This window comes from Sminthopsis crassicaudata, chromosome 1 (genome assembly GCF_048593235.1).
Source record: "Sminthopsis crassicaudata isolate SCR6 chromosome 1, ASM4859323v1, whole genome shotgun sequence".
Taxonomy (NCBI): Eukaryota; Metazoa; Chordata; class Mammalia; order Dasyuromorphia; family Dasyuridae; genus Sminthopsis; species Sminthopsis crassicaudata.
The window spans coordinates 433,467,706-433,492,600 of NC_133617.1; the positions used below are offsets into that span (position 1 = coordinate 433,467,706).

General features: G+C 30.9%; 1 protein-coding gene across 7 annotated transcripts in view; it reads right to left on the reverse strand.

The window, feature by feature from the left end:
* Positions 1-24,895, reverse strand: part of MRTFB (myocardin related transcription factor B) — a 241,725-nt gene that overhangs the window by 126,596 nt on the left and 90,234 nt on the right. For 3 of the 7 annotated variants that reach the window (XM_074280579.1, XM_074280573.1, XM_074280574.1), the window contains exons 3-4: positions 10,195-10,415; positions 3,421-3,483 (exon numbers count right to left, since the gene is read on the reverse strand). In XM_074280579.1, coding sequence (XP_074136680.1) covers positions 3,421-3,483; positions 10,195-10,348 — 217 coding nt within the window. In that variant the 5' untranslated portion in view covers positions 10,349-10,415. The remainder of the gene's footprint in view (positions 1-3,420; positions 3,484-10,194; positions 10,416-24,895) is intronic. The other 4 variants (XM_074280575.1, XM_074280576.1, XM_074280577.1 and 1 more) reach the window with 3 other exon arrangements.

A 24,895-nucleotide genomic window follows, 5' to 3' on the forward strand; every position in this document is an offset into this window, starting at 1 on the left:
AGAGGGAAGGAATGTAAGAGTACTTTAACATAGAAAAAGCCTTCCCTACTTCCTCCCTTCAATTTTTTTTTTTCCCTGAGGCAATTGGGGTTAAGTGACTTTCACAGGGTCACACAGCTAGGATGTGTTAAGTGAGGCCACATTTGAACTCAGGTCCTCCCAACTTCAGGGCTGGTGCTCTATCCACTGTGCCATCTAGTTGCCCCTGTCTCTTCATTTTTTGAAGGAAAATAATGACAATAACCAGGTAGCAAACTTTTTAATATGGCCACCTATGGAAAAAAAACAACCACAAGGAAAAAGAAACCTTCTAAAGGCTCAGAAAAACAATGTAGATCTCTGGAGATACTTTAGAAAACTAACTGAAGCCCCAAATGTTTAAAATTACAGAAATTTGTCAATCATGAAACACATAGAGTAGTTTTACCTATACTTCCTATAGGAAGGGTAGATAATATTCTTTGTTAAATATAGCACTCACATACACAATAATATGAGACAGTGATGAGATATAAAAAATTATTAGAGCTTTCACATATATTATTGTAGAATGAAAAGAAAATGATATCTGGAATCCTGCTGCTGCTTCACATAGAATTATCTTTGCCTCTAGACAAGTCAGTTCATACCCTTGCACATGAACCATCCCTTAGGTTAAGATATGATCTGTTACACTATACTACTTAAGTAGTGACTGTTTATAACCCCGGAACAGCTACATTAAGAATTCCACCTCTTCTTAAAATAATCTATTCTGCTGAAGATTCTGGTCCAAACCCACAAGAGTATGAGGATTTCTGAGATAAATTCCAAGTATTAGTTAAAGGAGAAAGAATGATGTCAGAAAGAATATTCCACAGACCCACCAACAAACCTGACTCTTTTAAGATAGGAAGCTTTGTTATCTTCCAAATCTTACATGGGTTACAACCATGTGAATTGACTTCTAGTGGTAAAACTCTTCAGATATTTCTAAAGCATTAGGATTATGAATAGTAAACCTAGAAATAAAAGAAACAAATCCTAATGACCAAATTCCTCAAGCTGTTCAGCCTCCAAATCTTTTGGATTTCCTTCTACTCAGCTATTTTTAGAACTGGCTTTCTTTTTATAGAAATGTTAGAAGTATAAATAAATCACTTTAAGGGGCCTATAGGTTACCAGTGTTAGTCTATGAATTTTAAAAACCTCAAACAATTATTTTAAATAACTGAAAACAGCTAAGATCCTTTACAAGAGTACTCTAAAAGCACTGGATTGTTTTTGCTTTTACATGTACTCCAAAGGATAGTAAAAAATAAATGGATAACACATTAAGCCTCATTTTAAAGAAATTTTTATTTCAAGTGATGACTTCTGAATAAACAATTACTTAAACTAAGGTTAATAGTATAAGATTTTTCAGCTAGAAATGTATTTACTTACAAACATGTATTTCCAAGGAACAAAATTAAAATTCAGGATTAACAATCAGAAATCTCTTTAAGAAAGACAAGTAACTCTTTTATCATTTAAAAATATCAAAATTTTCAGCATAATACTTATCATAAATGTATATCAAAAGCCTTAAAAACAGTATCACTGATTATGTCGACCACTGTAGTTACTTCATAACAGGCACACAATAAACTAGAAAAATCTATAAATCTGTCCTATGATAGAGGGTTCATTTAGTAGTTTACCAAATGGAATAACCCTGGAATTCATTCAAATAGCTTGTGAAAATGTCAGAATGTAGTTTGTTTCAGAGGTCACAATCCCCAGAGAGTTCTGAGTTTTGGCCTGTTTGTCTTTTCACATGCTTTAAGATTTGAAAATTGTTTCTTGTAGACACTGAGTGATGCCCAGGGAATGTTAGGATTGTGGGAACTGGCAGTACCAACAGTGAAGACAAACTTCATGGGAAATCAGTGCCTACTTCATTTGCCCTATGAGCGCTTATCAGTTAAGATACCATATTCAAATGATTTAGGAGTGAAGGACAAGCAACAAAAATTTCACGTTTTTTGGCAAATTTAAAAATGATTATAGGAAGAAATTCTAGGTTTCAAATATTGTTTTTCCCATCAATCTCTGAATAACCACATTCATAAAATAAAATAGGAATATAGCTGAAACGTCAGTTATTAAAGTCAGCTTCTAGTTTATTTTCTAGTCATGACTAGAAAATGTATTTTAAAACATTCATGTCATTTAAGAAAACTCCAAAGAGAATCTATAAGATGATAAATTCATTTAAAATAAGGATTGTGTCCTATTTCATCTCTGTACTCCCTACATGTGGCCTAACCCCATGTTCATAGAAGGTGATTAATAACTATTTACTTTAGTAAATCAATTATGTATCTACACATGTACACAGGTATGATTTAAATACTGAATTTGATTATTAGTTTGATAATTAGTTCGATGACTGACATAACAAATATTTCTTTTGTATGATAAGAAAAAAACACACTAAAATGTGAATAAAGAAAATTAAATTCTATTTCTGATGCTGCCACTATTCACTGTAGGTTACCTTCCTAAATTTCAGTTTCCTTGTCCTCAAAGAATTGGCTGAAAAAAATGATACCTAAAGCCTCTATCATTTTAAAATTGAATGGTTCTATGAAATTATGACAGTTTGGGCAACTGATAAGTTATAGTAATTGATGTTTTAGATAAGGTTATTGTTTGTTTTCCACATATGAACTCTTAGTTAAATATTGAAAAATGTTAACATACTTGCATCTCTATAACTTAAATCACAACAAAAGGAATTTTTGCTTTTATCATGGTACTATTATTAAAAATGAGTACACAAATATATATATATATATATATAAATCAAAACTTTATTTTCCAAGTTAAAGTTGATGGAAAAACAACAAACAGATGCAGTTTCTGAAAATAGTAGCATTAATAGGCAAAAGGTATGAATATTTTGAACTTAAGTTGCAGTTCTCTTTTTTCTGATAAACTGACACTACTTCACAAACACTAACACATACCTGCCAACCTTTGAAAATTATAAATAGATGCTGCATAATTTCATAAATGCAGTCTAAATTAGATGTCATAATAAAAAAAAATCAACTGGCTTACTATTTTTCTTTTTTACCCAACTAGGTACAGAGAGTTGGCATGTATGTTTACATTCACTAAAAGACCTGTGATGTAGATATTTGATAGTAACATTACTAGTGCACACTGAATAAAAATTTCAAAAACCAATAAAAGTGGAAATTTCCCCACTCCATTATTCTCTGTCCTTTTCTGCTGCCCAATGAACAGCATGACAGAAGAGAGAATGGGGTATCAAAAGAGAACAAATGATGATATGAGGAGAGGCAGGCAGAGAAAGACATACGGACTGAAAGCTATCATACAAATAATACAGATAGCCATACCATGACACAGATAGTTTTTAAGACTTACCCACACTCACAGATTGAGTCAGCAGAGGAGATCGGAATCCTGACTCCCATAAGACTATACTTCCTGTTAATAATAGCGAGGGCAGTAGGTAAGGGTAGAAGAGTCAGACAATATGGGTTAATTTAAAGGCGTTAGAAAAACGCTTTTTCTGATATTTGCTAATGAATTTGGGTTATTATCTACTATGGACCAAAAAAGAAAAGGTCAATAAACCCTTGAATTCACCATATTTTTCAAGTTTTTTCTTTTAATATTTTAAAATTATATCTAGAATATTCACCTACAAATTTAAGCTTAAATGAGAAACAAAGAGGAGAAAAAGGTAAGAATTAAAAAAACAAAACAAATCCTTCCCTCTGTTTTTTGGTTGAGATCCTTTCCTTTCCAGACTTTATCCCTACACTAAGACTAAGATTTATTTCTAATACAGCATCTCCTTGACTTAAGCAGTTCTCCTCTCCATTTAATAGCAATGGAACAGCCAGTATTAACCATTTTTCTTCATAAATATGAGAAAAAGCATCTATAAGATAAAAGTTGAGAGATGGAAGAGGACATATGTCTACAAATGTCTGAAGAACCATGATGTGGAAGATGAGTTAGCATCATAAGGTTGACTTTAGGACCAAAGTATAGAAATTATATGAAGAATATTTTCAATTTATTATAGTTTTAAAAAAAAACCCAACTTCTAAACAAGATCTATTCAAAAGTAGAATACAATATATCAAGAATAGAAAATTCCTCATCATTGGCCATGTTCAAGTAAAAGCTATATAACTACCATTAGATTTACTGTAGAGAAAGATTTCCTTTAATGGAAATACAGAAAAGGGGATTGGACCAATGACCTCTAAGATCTCTTTCAAATCAGAGGATTGATTCTTTGAGGATCCCAGCAAAAATTTTTCATTGTAGGCACTATCACATAGTGCTAAGCAATGATTTTCTAATTACAATTTTACCTCAAAATATACAAGTACTTACTGCAAAGGGGATTCTGATTCAGGTATAGGCTAGTCTAGATAGTATCTTAAGTCCTTTCCTAGTCTGAGATTAAGTAATTCTAAAACCTGTTCATTTTCAAATACACTTAAGAAAAGCAGGCAAGATGGATTACCGGTAAGTGAATGGTATTCTTTAACTATGAACTAGGAACTTTTTAAATCTATTTTTGACAACTGCAAATTATATAAACTTGCCTTCTGTGGAACGGTAAAAAATTGTTTCTTCATGTATAATTTTAAATGAGTTCCATCAATCTGGGGCCCAAAAGAAAATATCTGCTACACTTCATTTCCTTAAGATATAATATGGTATATGTAGATGACTCTACTAATGGTAGAAATATATAATGAAAGTTCTAGAGCCCAATCCCACCCCACCTCACCCCATCCCAAGGTTTCAATCAGTTTGATTTAACTTCTTAATTACTGTTTCTCTATAAGTTTTTTGTTTGTTTGGGATTTTTTTTTTTTTTTTGCTGAGGCAATTGGAGTTAAGTGACTTGCCCAAGGTCACACAGGAAGTGTTAAGTGTCTGAGACTAGATTTGAATTCAGGTCCTCCCAACTTCAAGGCCACATTTTAACTCAGGTCTTCTGATTTTAGGGCTAGTGCTCTATCTACTGCATCAACTAGGTATTCTTGCTATGTAAGTTTTACTTAGACTCATGTATTAACTGTTCGTACTTATGATCCAGAGTAACTATAAAAAGTGCTCAACTTTAAAATATTAAACAAAGTTTCTTTGGGCCTGATGATTTTCCTAGTTCATTTTGGAATCATTGGCCCTACTAAGTACTTCACAGACTTAAAATACGTACTTATAACTAAGTCAGTAGTTCAAAGTAATTGCTAACTATAAATGAAGAATTCAAATAAATGCACTCTTTTGGAAGTATTCAGCAATATATAGCAAAACTATAACAATAACACCGCTCTCTAAACAAGAAATTCATAATAGAAAGAAATAGGCAGAATTAAAACTGCCTATTTACATCACATTTTAGTGGGAAACTTTTTAATTTTTGGATGGGTATAATTTATCCTTAAGCCACTTATAGAAGATCTAACAAGCATCTTGAAAGGTCAGGAGAAAGAAATTTGAAAGCTACAACAATTAGCCACATACTTCATTTGCAGTTGTTAAGGAAATATTCTTTTAAATCAAAACTCTATTGTGGTATTGAGTATAAATCATCAATCCTGATAAAATAACTGGCCAAAAATAAATAAATAAATGGAAAGTTGGCTGAAGAAGTTCTAATTAAGGTCTATATATTTCTATCCATGACAAAAAATTTTAAGACTGATTTCTACATACATCTGCTGTTGTTATTAAGATGAAATATTAGAATAAAATCTTAGAGAAAGCAAATATTTACAAAACATATGAGTTACTGTAATTACTGAGGAGACAAATATTTTAAAGATAGAATCAATGGCAAAGGTGATCCATATGCTTTAAGATTTACTCATTTGTTAGCTCATTTGATTCTAAAATCATTTCAGGAACAAAAATAAAAAGCAAAAATCCTGGAAACACTATTCTATCAATTAATTTTTTCTTAAATACTATTCCATCTGTTTCTGATGTCATTAATCCCTCCAGCTCTTTGTACAATGCCTCATACATAGTAGGCACTTAATAAATGCTTTTTCACTGAATCTTCACCTCAAATTCAATGCAAGTTATCAAAAACTGCTATGGATGTTTCTAATTATTTTCTTAGGATTTTCCCATATCCATTAAAGAGCCTCTATGCCCTACCATAATATTTGAAATAGTATCAGCACTATCAAATAAAAAGATCAAACACTAATACAGAACTTTGTTTTTTTGCTCTATAACCTCTGAAATTTGTTTTGCCTGATTGAACTGAATTTTACTTTATTTTGTCCAAGTACAATATTAAATATAAAAAGGCAAACCAAAGAGACAAAGCTATATCTTGTGTTCAGCATGTAGTGTATCAATGATTTTTCTCTAGAGACAAAGGCAAAAATACATGGTTATGCTCTAAAAGATGATTTTCAAGTCTTTGTTGCTTAGTTGTTAAAATACTAGAGAATCAGAAGGCAATGGAATTGAATTGACATAAGATTTTGAGTCATTTTTAGTTGAGTCTGGCTCTTCATAATCCCATTTGAGGTTTTCTTGGCAGAGATTCTCTAGTGTTTTGCCATTCAGAGTTGAGGAAATTCATTTTTAGAGATGAGGAAACTGAGGCAAACATGGTTAAGTGAGTTGCATAAGATGATTCAAATACTAAAATATCTGAGGCCATATCTGAACTCAAGAAGATAAGTCTTCCTGACTCCAAGTCTGCCCATTCTGCCCCCAAGACAAGATTATTCTTCTTGGCCAAACTTAAAAAAATAAAGTGTGAAAAGACTTTCAAACATAAAAGGGAATAATGATAAGATATTACTTTTAACTATTTTTCAATATTATAGCATAACTAGTGCTATCCCATTATTTGAATAAACATGACCCTATCCTATTGTGAGGGTGAATTTCATATCTAAATGACTTCTTTCCAAAGTACAGTGAAGAATCTATGGGAAAAAATCAATCAAAAAGAGAATCCTTCTATCTTCTCTACAGACAATTTGTAAATATTTCTAATTAAATATGCTTAAAATTCTAGGCATTGAAATTACCAATCAATGCACTGAAAAAGTTTTATACTCACTAGCTTAACCATATTTTGTCATTTATGAAAATCTAAATGCAATGAGTAAATTCATGCATAATGCTAGGAATTAAATTTGTAAAAAAAGTCAACACAGATGTAAGTTTTTGATAATTTTGTCTATACCTAATTTCATATACCATACTCCAGAGCATCAAGTTTAATTAAAACATACTTTCACTGTGTTAAAAGAACAACTCTGCCATTTGGAAACTAAAGGATGGCTTGGTATGGTTAATAGTCTGAGTATTTTCTTTTATCTCAGGCTATAATAATAAGACTGGATCACTCTGCATACAATCTGATTTCACATAAGCTCAATTTGTATTTTAATGCATTGTTTTTGTGAAGGTATACTTCTTGAATGCAGCTGTTTTTACTTGATTTAATCTGTCTGAACTAACCTCATGGAAAAACTAAGTAGTTTGCCTTGCTCCTAAGGTACTAGTATCAATGTCAATTTTTTTATACCCTCACTATGGGTACAGGTTAACACTAGTATGTTCTGATGAAAACTTCTTTCATATTTACTGTAGCAGTGGAAATACTTTTCCATTTCACTACCACTGCCAACATAAATATTAATCAACAATGAAGAAAAATCCTGGAAACATTTCTTAAACGTAAACTTCATTTTCCCTCTAAAGTTCATCTATAAACTATTTTGTGAAGCAATCATTCCACAGATACTCAAAATTTAAATATCTCCTTTTGTCAACAAAAAGAAAACAATTTTAGCAAATGAATTTCAAATGCTTAAAAATTGCAAAAACAAAATTTTCCTATTGGAATAAATTTAAATTCAGATTATTTTAGTCTTCAAATAGTGCCTTTGAATTTTGAGAGTTGAAACCACTTATCCATGTGATGAATGAATCATGTTATTTTTCAGAAAAAGAAGAATAAGATAAAATTTTCCTTTACCTGTGTACTCTCTCATGTGAAAATATTGCTCATGTTGAAGTACTTCAAGAAAACATTGATAAACACACAGTTCTATTATCTTCATGAGGCTACTAGCAATTTTTTAATGTATAAGGTGAACTACTTCTAGAAGCCTAAAACAAAGTTTTTCAAAGCAAGGTAATAAGAAATACTGTTGTAAATTATATTAATTTAAAACTTTTATCTGCAAAAATTAAAGACACCCACAGTAAGCAAAAGAAATACAATTATGCTCTTTTTCTATTCCTCATACACATAGCGTCCTTGTACAGCTAAGTTTCTCAATATCAATTTAATCCTTATTCTTAGAGATTACAATTTGTACATTTAATTAGATTTAAGTTATTTTGCTAAAAATGTAATTATACTTAATATGCCAACACCAAAAATATCATGTAATGACTTTTCTCTTCACTTACTATACTAAAAGTAGAATTAGTTAATCATATTATGGTCTTTTAGGGTGATTACATATTGCTGAAGCTACTCGACATCCTTACAGTATTCTAGTTGGGACAATTTTAGAATAATCAAGTTGTCAAAGATAATGAGAGTCTAAAAGTCCTGTTGTTGTTGTTTTTTCCTTTCAAACCTGAACTCAAGCATGATGTATGTATCTGAAGTGTACCTTCAGTATTTTCAGAGTAAGAACATTTATAAATAAGAAACATGAGATGTAGCAATATAGTACCATTCAAGAAGACAAAAGGACAACCATGTGGAAAATTGTCTTTCACTAATGCTTTTTATGGACTGTATCCTTTAATATTGCATCTCCTAATATAACAAATAATAAGGAATTTGATGATATATCTCAAAACATAAAAGAAGTAAAAACTGATTAGTCTTAGGGACAAGAGCTCCTTATCTTCTGAATTCTGAAACCTCTGCAATATTAATGTTCACACAGGCTAGATTCTGTAAGATTTTTAAGAAAGGACTTTTAGCTAATTTGAAAGATGTATACTTATGCTATATCTTTAATATATCAAAAGATATTAGAAAGAATAATTTATGTTAATGATAAATTAGACATAATTATGGACATCAGGGACTCACTTGTAGATTCATGAATATATATGAAAACAAAGTAGTGAAAAATACTTATTTTAACTTCAAGGATAGAACAACAGGAGACTTAAAATAGGAGACTATGACATATGACAGCATATTAGCGATAAGAACCATGTTAACCCTGGAATAGAGATCATTCATAGTTTATTTAAATATTTTCTTCTCATTTTCATACAAAATATGAAGCACACTTAAAGTGAAATTTTTAAAAAGTATATCTTAATTTTAGGGCAAAAGGATTAATTATAACTTCAATATTCTTCCTCTAATAAATAAGAAAAGTAGGACTACATTATAAATCTTTACTGTCAAATTTGACAATATGAAAACTGATATATGACACAAGAGACACAGTTTGTAGTCAAAGCCTATTTTCTAAGAAAAGTTACCTTTCTATTCCAGGACTAGTCATTTGTTTGAAACATTACCCAGAAGAATATCAGTGTACAAAACCTGAATTTCTCAATTTTAAAATCGTTATCAAAAATAAAACTGACACAAAAAATATTTCAAGGGGAAAATAACTGATATACATGTAAAGTTTGAAGAACTAACTGAAACCAGGCTGATTATTTCTCAAAGCCTAGTAAATAGAACTTATTTGTATTCTAAAGTCACAAAAAAACACAAAACTATATAAATATATTTTGATGTTTCTGTAAGTTTATAGTTGAAATACTATAAATAAGAACAATTATGTTAACTTAAAACTTATAAGTGGCAATAGATTTTATTAGTAATTAAAAAACAAGAGAATTAAATGAAAATTTAATAAATGTATAACATTGTTGGTTTGATTGATAATATTTCTATAATTTGGCATAACATTTCGTAATATGTGTTTATCAAGGGGTGGTAGCAAAGGAGAGGATGCAAAAAAGACTATCAAAATAAAGCACAAAAGACACCGTCTATAAATGTTAGTTATTATGTTGCATCTTTAATGGCAAAAGATATTAGGAAGAATAATATGATATAAAAAATTGTTTTTGAGAGGTTAGTTGAGAATGTAAACCTTTAAAAAATATAAATAGTACTATTGATTCTTTAAAACTCACCATTCTTTCGTTCATTGAGAGGAGGCAAATGCTGAGTAGATTGTAAGGAAAGTTCCTGAAATTCATGAGCGACTGCTTCACTCTGAGGACTTGGAGCAAGGTGGCCTAATGACCCCAACTCATCCTCAGCCTCTACTATCCCAGTGTGATCCATGGTCTTCAAACCACCACCAACACAGGACTCAGGACACCTCTTAAACCACAGCTGGTAGATGAGACTGCTAAATCAAAAAACATATAATAAGTTTGTAGAGTTTCTTCTTTTTTGTAATAAATCTAAAGTTTCAATTCCCGGGTTCATGTAAGAGGCTGGGAATTTTAGAAGACTAGCTAAGTATGAACTGAGAATATAAAATAACAGTGAAAACTGATAAAAAGGAAAACTTCCTGAGATTAGAGATATTGAAGCATGCCTCAGGAGGTAGCAGACACCTCCTATCCTATTCAATAAATTCCTGTCAGAGGAAGAAACATAATCTAGCTACCTCCTATCTTTCTAGTCTTCTTAGGCCTTCCTCTTCTTCCCCTACTTTACTCTTCAACCCTAAGACACTGGCCTCTTTGCTTTTCTTTATATAAGATACTCTATTTGCTCCCTATAGACATTTTCACTGGATGTTTCTCATGCATGAGAGAACTACTCTCCATGGCTTGGCTTCTTTTAAGTCTCAGCTAAAATGCTATTGTCTTTAAGAAGCATTTTCCAATCTCTTTTAATGCTATCATGTTCCTTCTCTAGATTACCTCAATTTATCCTACAATGTTTTATCTGTACATAGTTGAATGCATGCTATCTCCCTCATTATCTAAGCAGCTTGAGAGCAGACCATCTTTTGAGAGATTTTTTGTTTTGTTTTGTTTTGGTTTTTGCTTTTCTTTTTATCTCTAACACTTAGTATAGTGACTGATACATAGTAGGCCTCTAATAAAAGCCTGTTGGCCTACTACTACTTAGAAGTGTTTAAATGACTAATATGCGTCAGGCATTTACCAAGTGCGGGGGATACAGAGGCTTAAGACATTCCCTGATTTCAAGGGACTCACAGTCTAATTATATTTATACAAAAGAAGCTATATAAAGATTAAACAGAAAATTATTAAAAGAAAACTACAAAAATTAAGTGGGGTAAGAAAAGCTTCTTGTAGAAGGTGGGATTTTAGTTGGGATTTAAAGAAAGCCAAGAAGGGTATAGTCAGAGTGGATGAGAGAGACTATGCCAGTGGAAAGCCAGAGAAAAGTCCTGAAGCTGAATATTCAACCAAAAGTTGGAAAAGCACTTTTTGAAGATATATAGGTAATTGAGAGAAGGGTACTATTGGTACATGGAATTATGTTTCTGATTCTGACATTCGAAGTTTTACTACTGTTTAAACTCATACAAGTGACTGATCAACCTCTATTTCAAAAGTTCTTCAATATCATGGGAATAACAACACCGCTTCATCTCAAATTGTTAAGCTCAAGCTTATATGCAGATGAAAGGTAATCCTATTAGTAAAGAAATGTCATTGCTATTATAACCTTTAGCCTAAGGAACCTAATAAATACTAGTGAAAACTAAGATGTCCCAGCATAGGTAGAAGGAAAAACCCCTTCTAGGGTATTACTTACTATCAACTATTTTTAATAGCTAAGAATTACATGTAGACATTTCTATAAAATAGTTTCTAGCAAGGAAAAAAAAGCTACTATAGCTTTTATAAATATATACTGTTACTCTCCTATAGTTTTTCAAGATAACCTTCTTTTCTAAAAGAAAAAAATCAATGTCTTCCAAAAGAAGCTATTTAAACTAATAAATTCCAATAAGTTGAAAAATATGTTTCAATTGCTCATTATTAGGCAGATATGGGGATTTTATTATGCTAAATCTTTGAGATGGTAATAAGAAGCTATAAATGGGGATGGATATTTACAATTTTGCCTTAGTAGACCACCCAAAATTAACTTTAGACTTGATGAGTGCCTAAATACATAAAACACAATATGCATGAGCTCAGTCTTTCAATAGTTTGTTAAATAATTTCAAGTTTAAAGTTCTTTAGTAATATAAATAAAGTCTATATATAATTTATTTTTTAAAAAATTAAAGAACTTCTAACCAGTGTCAACTTAGTTGGAATTCCTAATCTATCAAATTTAAAATTCAATATTTTGAGTACTAGTATTAAAGTTAGTTTCAAAGGATCACCATATTATTTGCCACACAATTATAGAGGATCAACAGTAACAATGAAACCAAGACAGAAGAAAATACTAAGTGAAATGTAAGCTAAGAGTGAAAATGGAAGAAAATACTTAAAATTATGTGAACATAGGCCAAAAAGAAATTGAATTTAGGAATAATGTCCAAGGATCAAGTACATAATTAAGGCTCTGTTTTAAGATGTATATTCTTTTGTGAACTTTTAGGAAAAATGGCAATTACAATGGAAAATATTTCTGAACCCATTTAAAAATTGTAATGGTTAACTAATACACAATCTTCTTCAAAGACACATGGATTTGATACACCTTAAAGTTCATAAGCAGGATTAGAAATATTTTCACATTATGGGTGTTATTATTAAAGCTCAGATTGTTACTAAAGATACCAGTTTACAAAGGTCAGGTTTTATTGTGGAGTTTAAGAAACAAAAGAGATTACAACTCAAAAAATTGCAGTTGAAGTACAAATATTCCGTTGGATAGTCATGGGCCAAGTGGCTACTGTTCCATGACTTTTATTAAAACATTCTCAAAAAGGAGAAAATGTAACATGATAAATTCTTTATTAACTTAAAAAAAATCAAAATGACAATTCTTTTTCTTCTCCATATCTTATTATTAAAAAAACTAATTAAAATCACTTTCATACACTAAGAATCAAAAGCAAATGAAGTCACATAAAACTTTTAAAAGGTAATTCTTTCCACTAATATTTTAATGCTTCTAAGATGTGGTTATCATATTCATAAAGATAAAAGTATTTTCTAGAAATAACTTCAAAATTAGTCAATTTTTGGAGGTAATAATGATTACATTTAGATTATTACATTGTTTTCTTTGAAAATTTTATGACAATATATTATGAATATTTAAAAATTTTTACTAATTCATGTTCTGATATGAATCCATGTTCACATCAGAATAATTCTTCAAAAGTGAAAAAATCTTTATCTAAATATGCTTTAGATACAATTCCTTGAGTTGAAAGTGAACTCCTAAAATTATTTTAATCATGGCCTTTTGTTTTTAAAAACTTTAATATTAGTACATATATTGTACTTCTCTATTGGGGTGGGGGGAAGGATTAACAGAGGATATGCCATACTTTAGATCACAAGAAAATATGAAAAAAGGAGGGCATTATACAGTTTGCTGAGTTTACAGAAATGCCTAATCATAAGATTAGACTGTTATATGAAACTAATTTAATTCTATCAGCAACACAACTGATAACAATGATGAGCTCAATGTTTAATGTAATTCTACCTTGACTAAAGATGTTACAGAAAGACTAAGTGAAATTTATTTAAATTCAATCATTTAAAAAATAATTCCAAGTTTGCCATTTAAGAATTTGTCCAATGCTTTTTAAAAGTAATTCCCTAATCTTGGGTTTGGTAAATTTAGAGTTTTCTACATCTGAAGCAATGAGAGATTAAATGACTTTACTTAAAATAACAGAAATACCACCTTTGTCAGAGTGTGACAAAAATATTATTTAAACACAAATCTTTCTGACTCTGAGGCAAGCTCAATCTCTATCCCTTACACTAGTAGCAGACTTTCAATCTGAAATACATACACAATAGGTACAAATTTTTTATATTAAGAATCAAGAGAAGTAAAGGGTATGGAGGGAAAAGAACAAGTGAAAGAAAAATCAGGAAAAGGCTCTGATAGGAAGTAGAGCTTCAGATGGGCTTTGAAGGAAGTATACAAGCAGAAGTGAATAGGGGACGGCAGTCTAGCCTACTAGAGTGGAATACTAAGGAAATAGAACTTTTTGGTGGGAAATGGGGGGGTCACAGAAAGAATGGTAGGTTAGATATGTCTAGCTGTAGACATGCTACGCACAGATTTCAACAAATTATTTAATAAATAATGCAAACAATAGAGAATAGCTGAATAGATTCAGAATGGTCTGGGTAACCGGACTAAAAGTATAACCATGTTGATGTTAACCTAGAAAGTAATTTCTAGAAAAGTACCCAAAGGATCTTGCTGCCCCATATTTATATCAATGAATAAAAGTATTGCCAAATCTACAGATTATAAGAAGGCTAAACAAAAAAAATGTAAAAGGTGACAGAGTTTTAGCATCCAAAAAGAGGTAAACAGGATAGAACAATGAGGCAAATAAAATAACATAAAATAAGGCCAAATGTAAAAATATACTATTGTGTTATAAGAAATAAAGAAATGGTTTCAAAGAAATCTGAAAAGACACATGAACTGATAAAGAGTAAAGTGAACAAAATCAAGAAAACAATTTATATGACAATGTAAAACTTTAAAAAATGAATTAAGATAATGGTCAACCATGATTCCAGAACACTGATAATGAAGAATTTGCTGAGAAAGAGATGATACTCAATGTGCAAAATAAGCGTACAAAGAGGAAAAAGATAAGAGGGAGAGAATATACTTATTAATTGAAAAAAATAAAATTTAAACAAAACTTTAAAAAATAACTACATCAATACGGGGAAAGTATTGCTACATGATGGTTTCATATGAAAAAGGAGAATGAGTCAAAATGTAATATGATAGTCAAAAAAGCTAATTCTATGCAAGATTACAATGAAAAAGGGATAATATCCAGAAAGAGTAAAGTATTAATTCTGAGATATTCATTGTTTAATGTGGATTAATCTTATAAAAAAAAAAAAAAAAAAAGACTACCTGAATTTGGCATATAAACTTAACGTTTTAATGTTTAATTGCCAAAAGATTACTTTATTGTAATAAAGGTTTTATATCTAAGGTTTTAAGGGAAACAAACTGAAATCAGAATGAAGAGGCTGTAGCATTACCTGATCTCTAAATAACAGCAATAATCATGCATAAAAACTCTAACACAAACTATTTGGTACTGGAAAAAAAATTTTAAATTATCTTCATGGAACAGACTAGAAAAACAAGATTCAGAAACTACTTAATAGCAGTTCCACATTAGTAAATCATAGGGAAAAAAATTCCTAATTCCTAATTGACAAAAACTGCTAAGCAAACTGGAAGACAATTTGACTAGATATTCAATCTAATAGTTGTTTTAATTTGCATTTCTCTTAATCAATAGTGATCTATATTGGCTTTAACTTCATCTGAAAATTGTCTGTTCAAATTCTTTGATCCTTCTCAGGAGGGAAATGGCTTGTATTCTTATAAATTTGAGTCAGTTCTCTATATGTTAGAAATAAGACTTTTATCAGAAATACTAACTGTAAAAACTGTTTCCCAGCTTTCTACTTCCCTTTTAATCTTAGTTTTGTTTGTGCAAAAACTTTTTAATTTAATGCAAAGTTATCCATTTTTCACTTTATAATGTTCTTTGGCTTTTCTATAGCCATAAATTCCTCCCTTTGCCAAAGAGCTTATAGTTAAACTATTTCTTGCTCTCCTAATTTGCTTATAATATCACCCTTTATGCCTAAATCATGTACCCATTGTAACCTTATTTTGATATGGGGTGTAAGATGTAGGTCTATGATGCTGAGTTTCTGATACATAATTTCCAGTTTTTCCAGATTTTTTTGTCAAACAGTTCTTATCCCATAAGCTAGAGTCTTTTGGTTCATTATACAATAATTTACTATAATCATTGATTATTGTGTAATATGTATCTAACCTATTTGAATCACTGATCCATCATTTAATTTATTTTTAATGTTAAACATGTACAATTCTTCTATACATAATTCTATATTTATCATGCTGCACAAGAAAAATCAGATCAAAAAGGAAAAAAAAAACAAGCATACAACACAAAAAAGGTGAATAATGTTATGATCCACTTTCAGTCACTACAATCCTCTTTCTGCATGCAGATGGCTCCATCACAAATCTATTGGAATTGGTCTGATTCACCTCTTTGTTGAAAAGAGCTAAGTCCACACAGTTGATCATCACAAACTTCTTGCTGTATACAATGTTCTCTTGATTCTATTTACTACATTTAGCATCAATTCACGCAAGTCTCTCCAGGGTTTTCAGAAATTATCTCGCTGATTATTTCTTATAGAACAAGAATATTCTATAACATTCATGTACAATAATTTGTTTAACCATTCCCCAACTCTCAGGCATCCACTCAGTTTCCAGTTCCTTTCCACTACAAAAAGGCCCGCTACAAACATTTGCAAATTTGAGTCCTTTTTCCTTTTTTTATGATCTCTCTGTCTCCCAGTGGAGACACTATTAGATCAAAGGGTTGTGACAGTTTGAGTTATTTGGGCACAGTTCCAAATTGCTCTCTAGAATGGTTAGATCAGTTCACAACTCCACAAACAATATATTAGCACCACTCCACTTTTTAGGCAGTACCAGATGGCTTTAATGACTGCTTTTTTATAATAGAGTTTTAGGTTTGGTACTGCTAGGCCACCTTCCTTTGCATTTTTCCCCCATCAATATCCTTGATATTCTTGACCTTTTCCTTTCCCAGATGAATTTTATTATTATTTTTTCTAGCTGTATAAAATAATTTGTTGGCAGTTTGATTAGTATGGCACTGAATAAGTAAACTAATTTAGTTAGGATTGTCATTTTTATTATATTTACTCATTACTCATGAGCAATTGATATTTTTTCCAGTTGTTCAGATCTGACTTTATTTGTGTAAAAGGTGTTTTCTAATTGTGTTTATATTGTTCCTAGGTCTTGGTAGATAGATACCTATTTTATTTTGTCTATGTTATTTTAAATGTAATTTCTCTCTCTTGCTGCTAGGCTTTGCTAGTAACATAAAGAAATGATGATGATTTGTATACAAACAGAAAGTTTTATCTCTTCATTGCCTGCTCTAATTCCTTTAATTTCTTTCTCTCTTCTTATTATTAAAGTTAACATCTAGTACAATACTGAATAATAGTGGTGATAATGGGCATCTTTGTTTCACTCCTGATCTTACTGGGGATGTGTGTATAGGTTCTCCTCATTACAAATAATGTTTGTCATATTAGGAAAACTTCATTTATTCCTATGCCCTCTAGTGTTTTTAATAGGAATGGGTACTGGACAGTGTCAAAAGCTTTTTCTGCATCTATGGAACTAATCATATGATTTCTGTTAATTTTGTTATTGATATGATTAGTTGTGCCAGCAGATTTTCTGCCTTGCATTTCTGGTATAAATCCCACTTGGTCGTAGTATATTATTTTTCTGATAAGTTATTGTAATCTCTTTGCTAATATTTCCTTTTAAATTTTTGCATTAATATTCATTATGAAGATTGGTCTGTGTGAGAACCAAGTTAGCACCCTGGATACCTTAGAATCAGCCGGAGTCAGGATAAGCAAAAGTCCTTGGTCTTTATTCTTGATCTTTTGGGGTAGATGTGAAGGGAATGGACACAGGAATCTCCACATCTTCTTTCTCTTCCTCTACCACAAAAAGTAACTCTGGCTTGTCTTGCTCCACCTTCTAATCCTTCCTACAATTCTCTGTATACATCTACAGCTCTAGCCAGCAAAGAATAGTGGGAAGGGCCATTTTCCAAGCATATGCTAATAGAGTATTGTCCAATAGGTAATTAGCCTTAAGTGCTTGGTTGTCAGACCCCAGGGCATCAACTCAAAAGTTTCAGCCTTTTACAAATCTGTAATTTTAGGTATCAGCACCACATTTGTGTCATAGAAGAAATTAAGCAGGACTCTTTCTTTGCCTCTTTTTCCAAATAGCTTACACAATATTAGAATTAATTTTAAACTTTTGGTAGAATTTACTCGTAAATCTATCTAGCCCTGGAGATTTTTTTCTTAGGGAGTTCATTGATGGCTTGTTCAATTTCTTTTTCTAAAATGGGGTTAAGTAATTTATTCCTCTTTTGTTAATTTAAGATATCAATGTTTTTGTAAATATTTATCCATTTCAACGAGATTGTAAGATTTGTTGGCATATGGTTGGTCAAAATAGCTCCTAATTACTATTTGAATTGGTAAGTTTATTCTTTTCATTTTTGATAGTGATAGGTTAATTTGATTAGAAAAAGGAAAAATAAACCAACTTCAGATTTCAGAATTTCTATTTTGGTATTTAATGGGGGAGGGGGGGTTAACTTTTTTTTTCCTTATCTTTTTTATTTGCATGCCCAATTCATTGATCTTTTCTTTCTCTTTTATTCATGCAACTATTTAGAAATATAAAATTTTTCCTAAAAACTGCTTTGGCTACATCCTTTATGTTTTGGTATAATGTCCCATTATTGGCATTCTCTTGGATGAAATTATTAATATTTCTATGATTTGTTGTATGATCTACTTATTCTTTAGAACTAGATTATTTAATTTCCAATTCGTTTTTAATCTATCTTTCTCTAGCCCTTTATTGAATGTAATTTTTATTGCATTGAGATTTTTTAAAAGAATGCACTTACTATTTCTTACTTTCTGAATTTGATTATGAGGGTTTTTTGGTTTGTTTTTTTTTTTTTTTTTTTTTTTTTTCTGAAGCAATTGGGGTTAAGTGTCTTGCCCAGGGTCACACAGCTAGGAACTATTAAGTATCTGAGACCAGATTTGAGCTCAGATCTTCCTGACTTCAGGGCTGGTGCTCTATCCACTGCAGCACCTAACTGCCCCAGATTGTGAGATTTTTAAATACATGGTCAGTTTCTGGTAGGTGCTATATACTGCTGAGAAAAAGGTATATTCCTTTTTCTATCCCTATTCAATTTTCTCCAGAAGTCTATCATCTAAGTTTTGTGAATCAAATAAGACACTAAGATTAAAAATTTATTAAGAAACGGAATAATCCTAAAACTCTAACCAAAGAATGAAAAGGGAAAATATTTTTCAAGGAAAAATAGATAGATATATGTTTTACATATATGTATATATGTAAAATATACACGCATTTATATATCTAGTATATTAAGGCTTGAAAAACACTTTATATATGTGTATTATATAATTATATATATATATATGTATTATATAATATTTTAATTTTATACTTATAGTCCTGTCTCCCTGTCTAAGAAAATCTTATTTGATTGTCATGGTAGCTCTGAGAAAACAGATTTGGAGATGTTAAATGATATATCAAGAGTCGCACAGCTGGTAAATGTTTTAAGTTGAACTTGGATTTTCCTGACTTCAAATCCAGAACTCTACACATTATACTATTTGTCTCAAAGACTATATGAATACTGAGAAAAAAATTGAACCTAAAGATTTAAAAAAATTTTTTAAAGCTCTGGAGGAAAGAAGTGTAAGTAATAGGCCTCCTGAAAACTAGAATAAAACAAAAATCCATGATTCAACAAAAATAAACACTAGAAAATACAGTAAATACTAGAATAAAACCAAAAGAATGATAAAGTATATGAAAATGTAAGATACCTAATATTAAAAAATTATTTATAAAACAGAAAAAGAAAAAAAAAAGTACCATTGGATTGACTGAGAAACGATTTTTTACAAAACCTGCACATTATGTTCCAAATAATCATTACAGAAAGTCACAGATCTACTAAAAGCAAAGAATAGAGTTAAGATTGAAAGAAACTTCCTGAAAGAAAACCCTAAAGAAAAAGTCTCAGGGATGTCATAGCCAAAATCCCAAACTCCCACATCAAAGAAAAATATACTACAAGCATCCAGAATGTTTATGTACCAATGAACCATAGAATCATCCAAGACTGACAGCTTCTATTCAAAACAACAGGAAATTTTGGAATAAAATCCAGACAGTTCTTGCTTTATGTATATGCATTAAGCAATCCAGACACTGTAGGGGTGGCAAGGGGAGAGGGAGGATCCACTAAAGTTAAGCAAGAATTGACCATATTCCAAAAGGCAAGAAGATTTACAAACAGGAATAAATTATCCTGCAAGCCTGAATATAATTCAACAATTCCTTCCATTAAAGTGTGTTGTTGGGGTGAGACTTTTAATGGAGTAAAAGACTTTAAAACATTTCTGATGACCAACATCAATATCAGCAAAACAAATAACAAGAATCTAGGAAATTTTTAAATGGTAAAAAAAAAAAAAAAAAAAAAAAAAAATTATCCCCTCTGGAAGGGATTGTTTGATGATTTAGGAAGGAGGAGGAAACTTCTCTTACATTAATGGGATGTACAAAAAGAAGACTATAAAAAAGTAGATGGGGTAGAAACTTCACTTAAACCTCACTTTCTTCTAAACATCAAAAGAAGACAGAATATATATACACACAAATAACAAGAAGGGATGGGAAGAAAGAAAAGAAATAAGAAAAAAGGTAGATTCAAAGAGGGATAAGCCATAAGCAAAGAAACTCTAATCTCCAAATGAGCACTATAAAAGTAGATTCAAAAGGAAAGAAAGGGTAAGAAATTGTGACAAAAGAAAGCAGAAATCTAAGAGAAAAAAGTATAAGTGAATAGGATGGATAGAAAAATACAACAATAAAGATTTTAATGTGAATATGAATTGCATGAATAAACTCATAAAATAAAAGAGGGCAGCAGAATGAATAAGAAAGCAAAATACAACAAGATGTTTAATACAAACATTTGAATAATGACATACATGGAAATTAAAACAAGAGGTTAGAATAAAATCTATGAACCCTCAGCTAAACTAAAAACGGGGTGGGATATGGGAGGGGAAGATTGAACTCATGATTTTAGACTAGGCAATAACAACTTAATGAAAAGATATAAGCAGGTAAACTACATTTTGCTGAAAGGTACCATACACAATCAAATCATTTTAATACTTGCCATATATATCAATCTAGGTTTTCGGGGCTGTAAATTCCTTTACAGAGAACCTCTGCGTCACCAGAAGGGAGTTCCCCAAAACTCTCTATCCTTGAACCGAATCCCAAAGGGTTGCAGAGGAACCAAATCTCTCCATTTGGTTCCCTGAACCCCGAACCTGTGACTAGACCTTATCATTTAACTCCCTGACCACCAAGAAACCCCAATCTCATTTTGGTTCCCTAAATCTAGACCTTATCATTTGGTTCTCTACTAAAGGGAACCCCAAAACCTAAACCTCATCAAGACGACTATGGGGACTGAATATATATTACAACATAGCGTTTTCACCTTTTTCTGTTGTTTACTTGCTTGTTTTTTTCTCTCATTTTTCCCCTTCTAAATTGATTTTTCTGCTGCAGGATGATAAATGGGAAAATGTTTAGAAGAACTGCACATATTTAACCTATATTGGTTTATTTCCCATGTACGGAAGGGGAAAGGGAAGAAGGGAGACAGAAAAATTTGGAATACAAGGTTTTGCAAGGATGAAAAATAAAAAGCTATTATCATTAAAAAAAGAAAGAAAGGAACTTTGTCTTCTAAACAAGTAAAAATAATAAGCAAAAACTAAAAAAAGTAAAGGAACTGAAGAGAAATTTAGAAAAATTAAATAGGACAGCCCTTTGCTGCTTGGTTGATTGATTCTTTCCTTCTCAAAGAAGAGCAAATTGGAATCATTGTCAGAGTCAAGTTACTGTGTATGTCTAACTAATCAGATCAATATGAGCTCTGCAACAGGTCAGACACAATTCCTATGAACAAGTCACAAAATCAACAAGATGAAGGTCTAGATATTTTATTAAATCCCGATTACATATTAAAACTCTCAAAAATAGTAATTTTGTGTCAGAAATTTTAAAAAATGCAGACATTTCCATGGCCTAGCTACAAAAAACTTAAAACAAGGTAAAAAACCTTGATGAGAAAGTTAATAAACTCTAATCTCTAATATATTCAATTAATATTCCTCACTAATCACAATGTTCCTGACCATATGGTTACACTAATCCACTCACAAGCTTCTAAGAATACTCAACTCCATACTCCAACACACATTTCATCCCAAATCACAGAGATTCAAAGGGCAAAAATTTACTCAAGCTGCCATCACATTGAAAAATGCTAGCACTTTTTTTATGCTATAAACCATACAAAGTATATGCAGAGAAGGATATCTTTCCATAGTATAAAATGCATTTAGAACCAAAGGCAAGGATCATTTACAATGGGGACACACTAGAAGTTTTTCCAATAAATATAGTAGAGCAAGGATGTTCACTCTACCACTATTATTTGATATAATTTTGGAAATTCTAGCAATAACAATAGAAAGAAATTAAAGGAATAAAGAAAAGTAAAGAGGAGCTATTTTCTGTATTTGTTGATGATACGTTTTACTTGTAAACTCCTAAAGAATCATCAAAGGTAATAATTAAGACAATTAATAGTCTCAGCAAAGTTCCAGGTTACAAAATTTAAAAAAAATCAATTTTAAAAAAATCAATCGAATTAATAACAAAATTAGAAACAGTAAGAAAGGTAAATCACCTTCCAAAGAACCATTAAATAAATAGAAATTAAATAACCAGTCAAGCAAAACATAAAATACCTATCTAAATTCATTTATAAAGTGCTCCTCAAGAAATAAATAAAATCTTAAATAGCTTGAGGAATGTTCACTGCTAATGATGAGAATTAGGAAAGGGGGAACCCCTTTTGGATCTGCACAAGGATAGTCCTGTGACGGTGCAGAGTCCACTGTAAAAGGAATTTACAGGCCCGAAAACCTAGATTGATAAAAAGGTTTATTGTAGGGATTTGGAAGTAAAGTTTAGTTAGTAAAGTTGAGGTTAGAGATAAAAGGCACTGGAATAGGTCCGGCTGGCAGATACCCTTGACATGACTGACATAAGGGTGCCATGTTTAGGACTTCTGCAAACGTGGACTCCAAAGTAGCTCCTTTTATAATGGGGGCTCTTGGTGATCTTGAAGATGGATGTAGACCCAGGCTCCTGGCGGGTTTTCAGTCAGGGTCAGCATTGAATAGAATTCAATGGGTTTAAACTGTGGGGGTTGGGAAAACCCAAGTTAGCTTAGATCCAGTGGGGGATGGGGAAAGCCTGGATATCATTGGAATTTAAAAGGGTGCTTTTTGATAAGGATTTGTGAATCAAAAGATCCCGCTTCTTCAGCCATGGGGGGGGGTTTCTTAAAGGGACTTCAACCCCCAACATTAATAACAATACTACCAAGATTAATTTATATATCTAATACTATACCAGCCAAATTATCAAAGTAATAATTTTTAGAACTTGATAAAATAATGAAATTCATTTGGAAAAATAAAAGATTAAGGCAAATGATAAAAAAAAGCAGTAGAGTTGAAGGGGGGAATAGCACTTCTGGATCTTAAACTATTTTATAAAGCAACAGTTATCAGAACTATTTGGTACTGTTTAAAAACAGAGAGATCAATGGAATGGAGTAGAAAATTAAAAATCAGAAATAATGGAACACAATAACTGTCTTCAATACAATGGAAAACATAAATAAATAAATAAATAAATAAATAAATAAATAAGTTTATTTGATAAAAAACAAAAACCAACAAAAACCAACAATAACCATTAATTAAATTACAGCATGGTCTGAAAGGAAATTAGACTTAGACTAATAAATACCTTACTGGTTTTCAAGTTGCTTTAGTTCAACTATTGAGATGTATTCTGATGACAACAATATCAAGTTTAAGGCATTACTGATTTTAGATAACATCTCAGATCATGCAACTACATTTGACTTAATTGTGTGAGAAAGTGAGTATAATCTCAATAAACTGTGGATAAAATTTTCTACATCTGCCAGCAAAATATGAAGATTTAAGAAAAGTTAAGACAATCAGATTAAGTAAAACAATGACATTTTCTTTATATTATCACTGTATACTTATCTTTATATTTATGTTCAGTAATTTTAAATTTTTTAAAAATTTTGCTTCTCATAACTATTCTATTCAAGTCAAAAAATATGAATTACAAATATATTTTCCTAATCATTTGCATTATATTATGGGACTTGAATGCTATATTTTAAATAGTGAATTCAAACAGTATGACTACTTCATAGGACTGAATATTCACAAGAAATGATACTAGAAATAGAAATTTTTGTTGTCTCATAGTTACAATCTATACTTAATTCAAAATAATAGTCAATTAACTTGTTGTTAGGATGAGATTTTGTACTTTCACTGTTAGATGGCTAGTTCTTTCTCTAATTCCTTAGTTCACAGTTCTCATTTCCTCTTCAATTTTTCATCTAATATGCTCATTTTACTTATAAAAACATTTGAAAAGCTATTTTAACCCATCAGATTGTAGTTGAATTTGTACTCAAGCAGTTTTTCCTTGAAGCTTTACTTGTTCTTATATAAATATTCAATCAAGAGAAAAGTCAGCTTTACTAATATTATTTTAGATGAGTGTTTACTATGGGTAAATATGTATGTGTATATATATATGAGTATATGTAGATATGTATGCATGTTGTTCTGTGTGTGTGTGGTGTGAATGTGTGTGTGGGGGGGACATATGTGTCTGTTTATGGATATATATATATATATATATATAAATATAAATGTGCTTAACTATAGCCTGCTTAGGGAAGGTAGAGCGGATAAAAGGGAGAAAAAGGATAAAAAAAAAAAAGTACACAGCAGAGAACAAAAGAACAATCTACAAGAA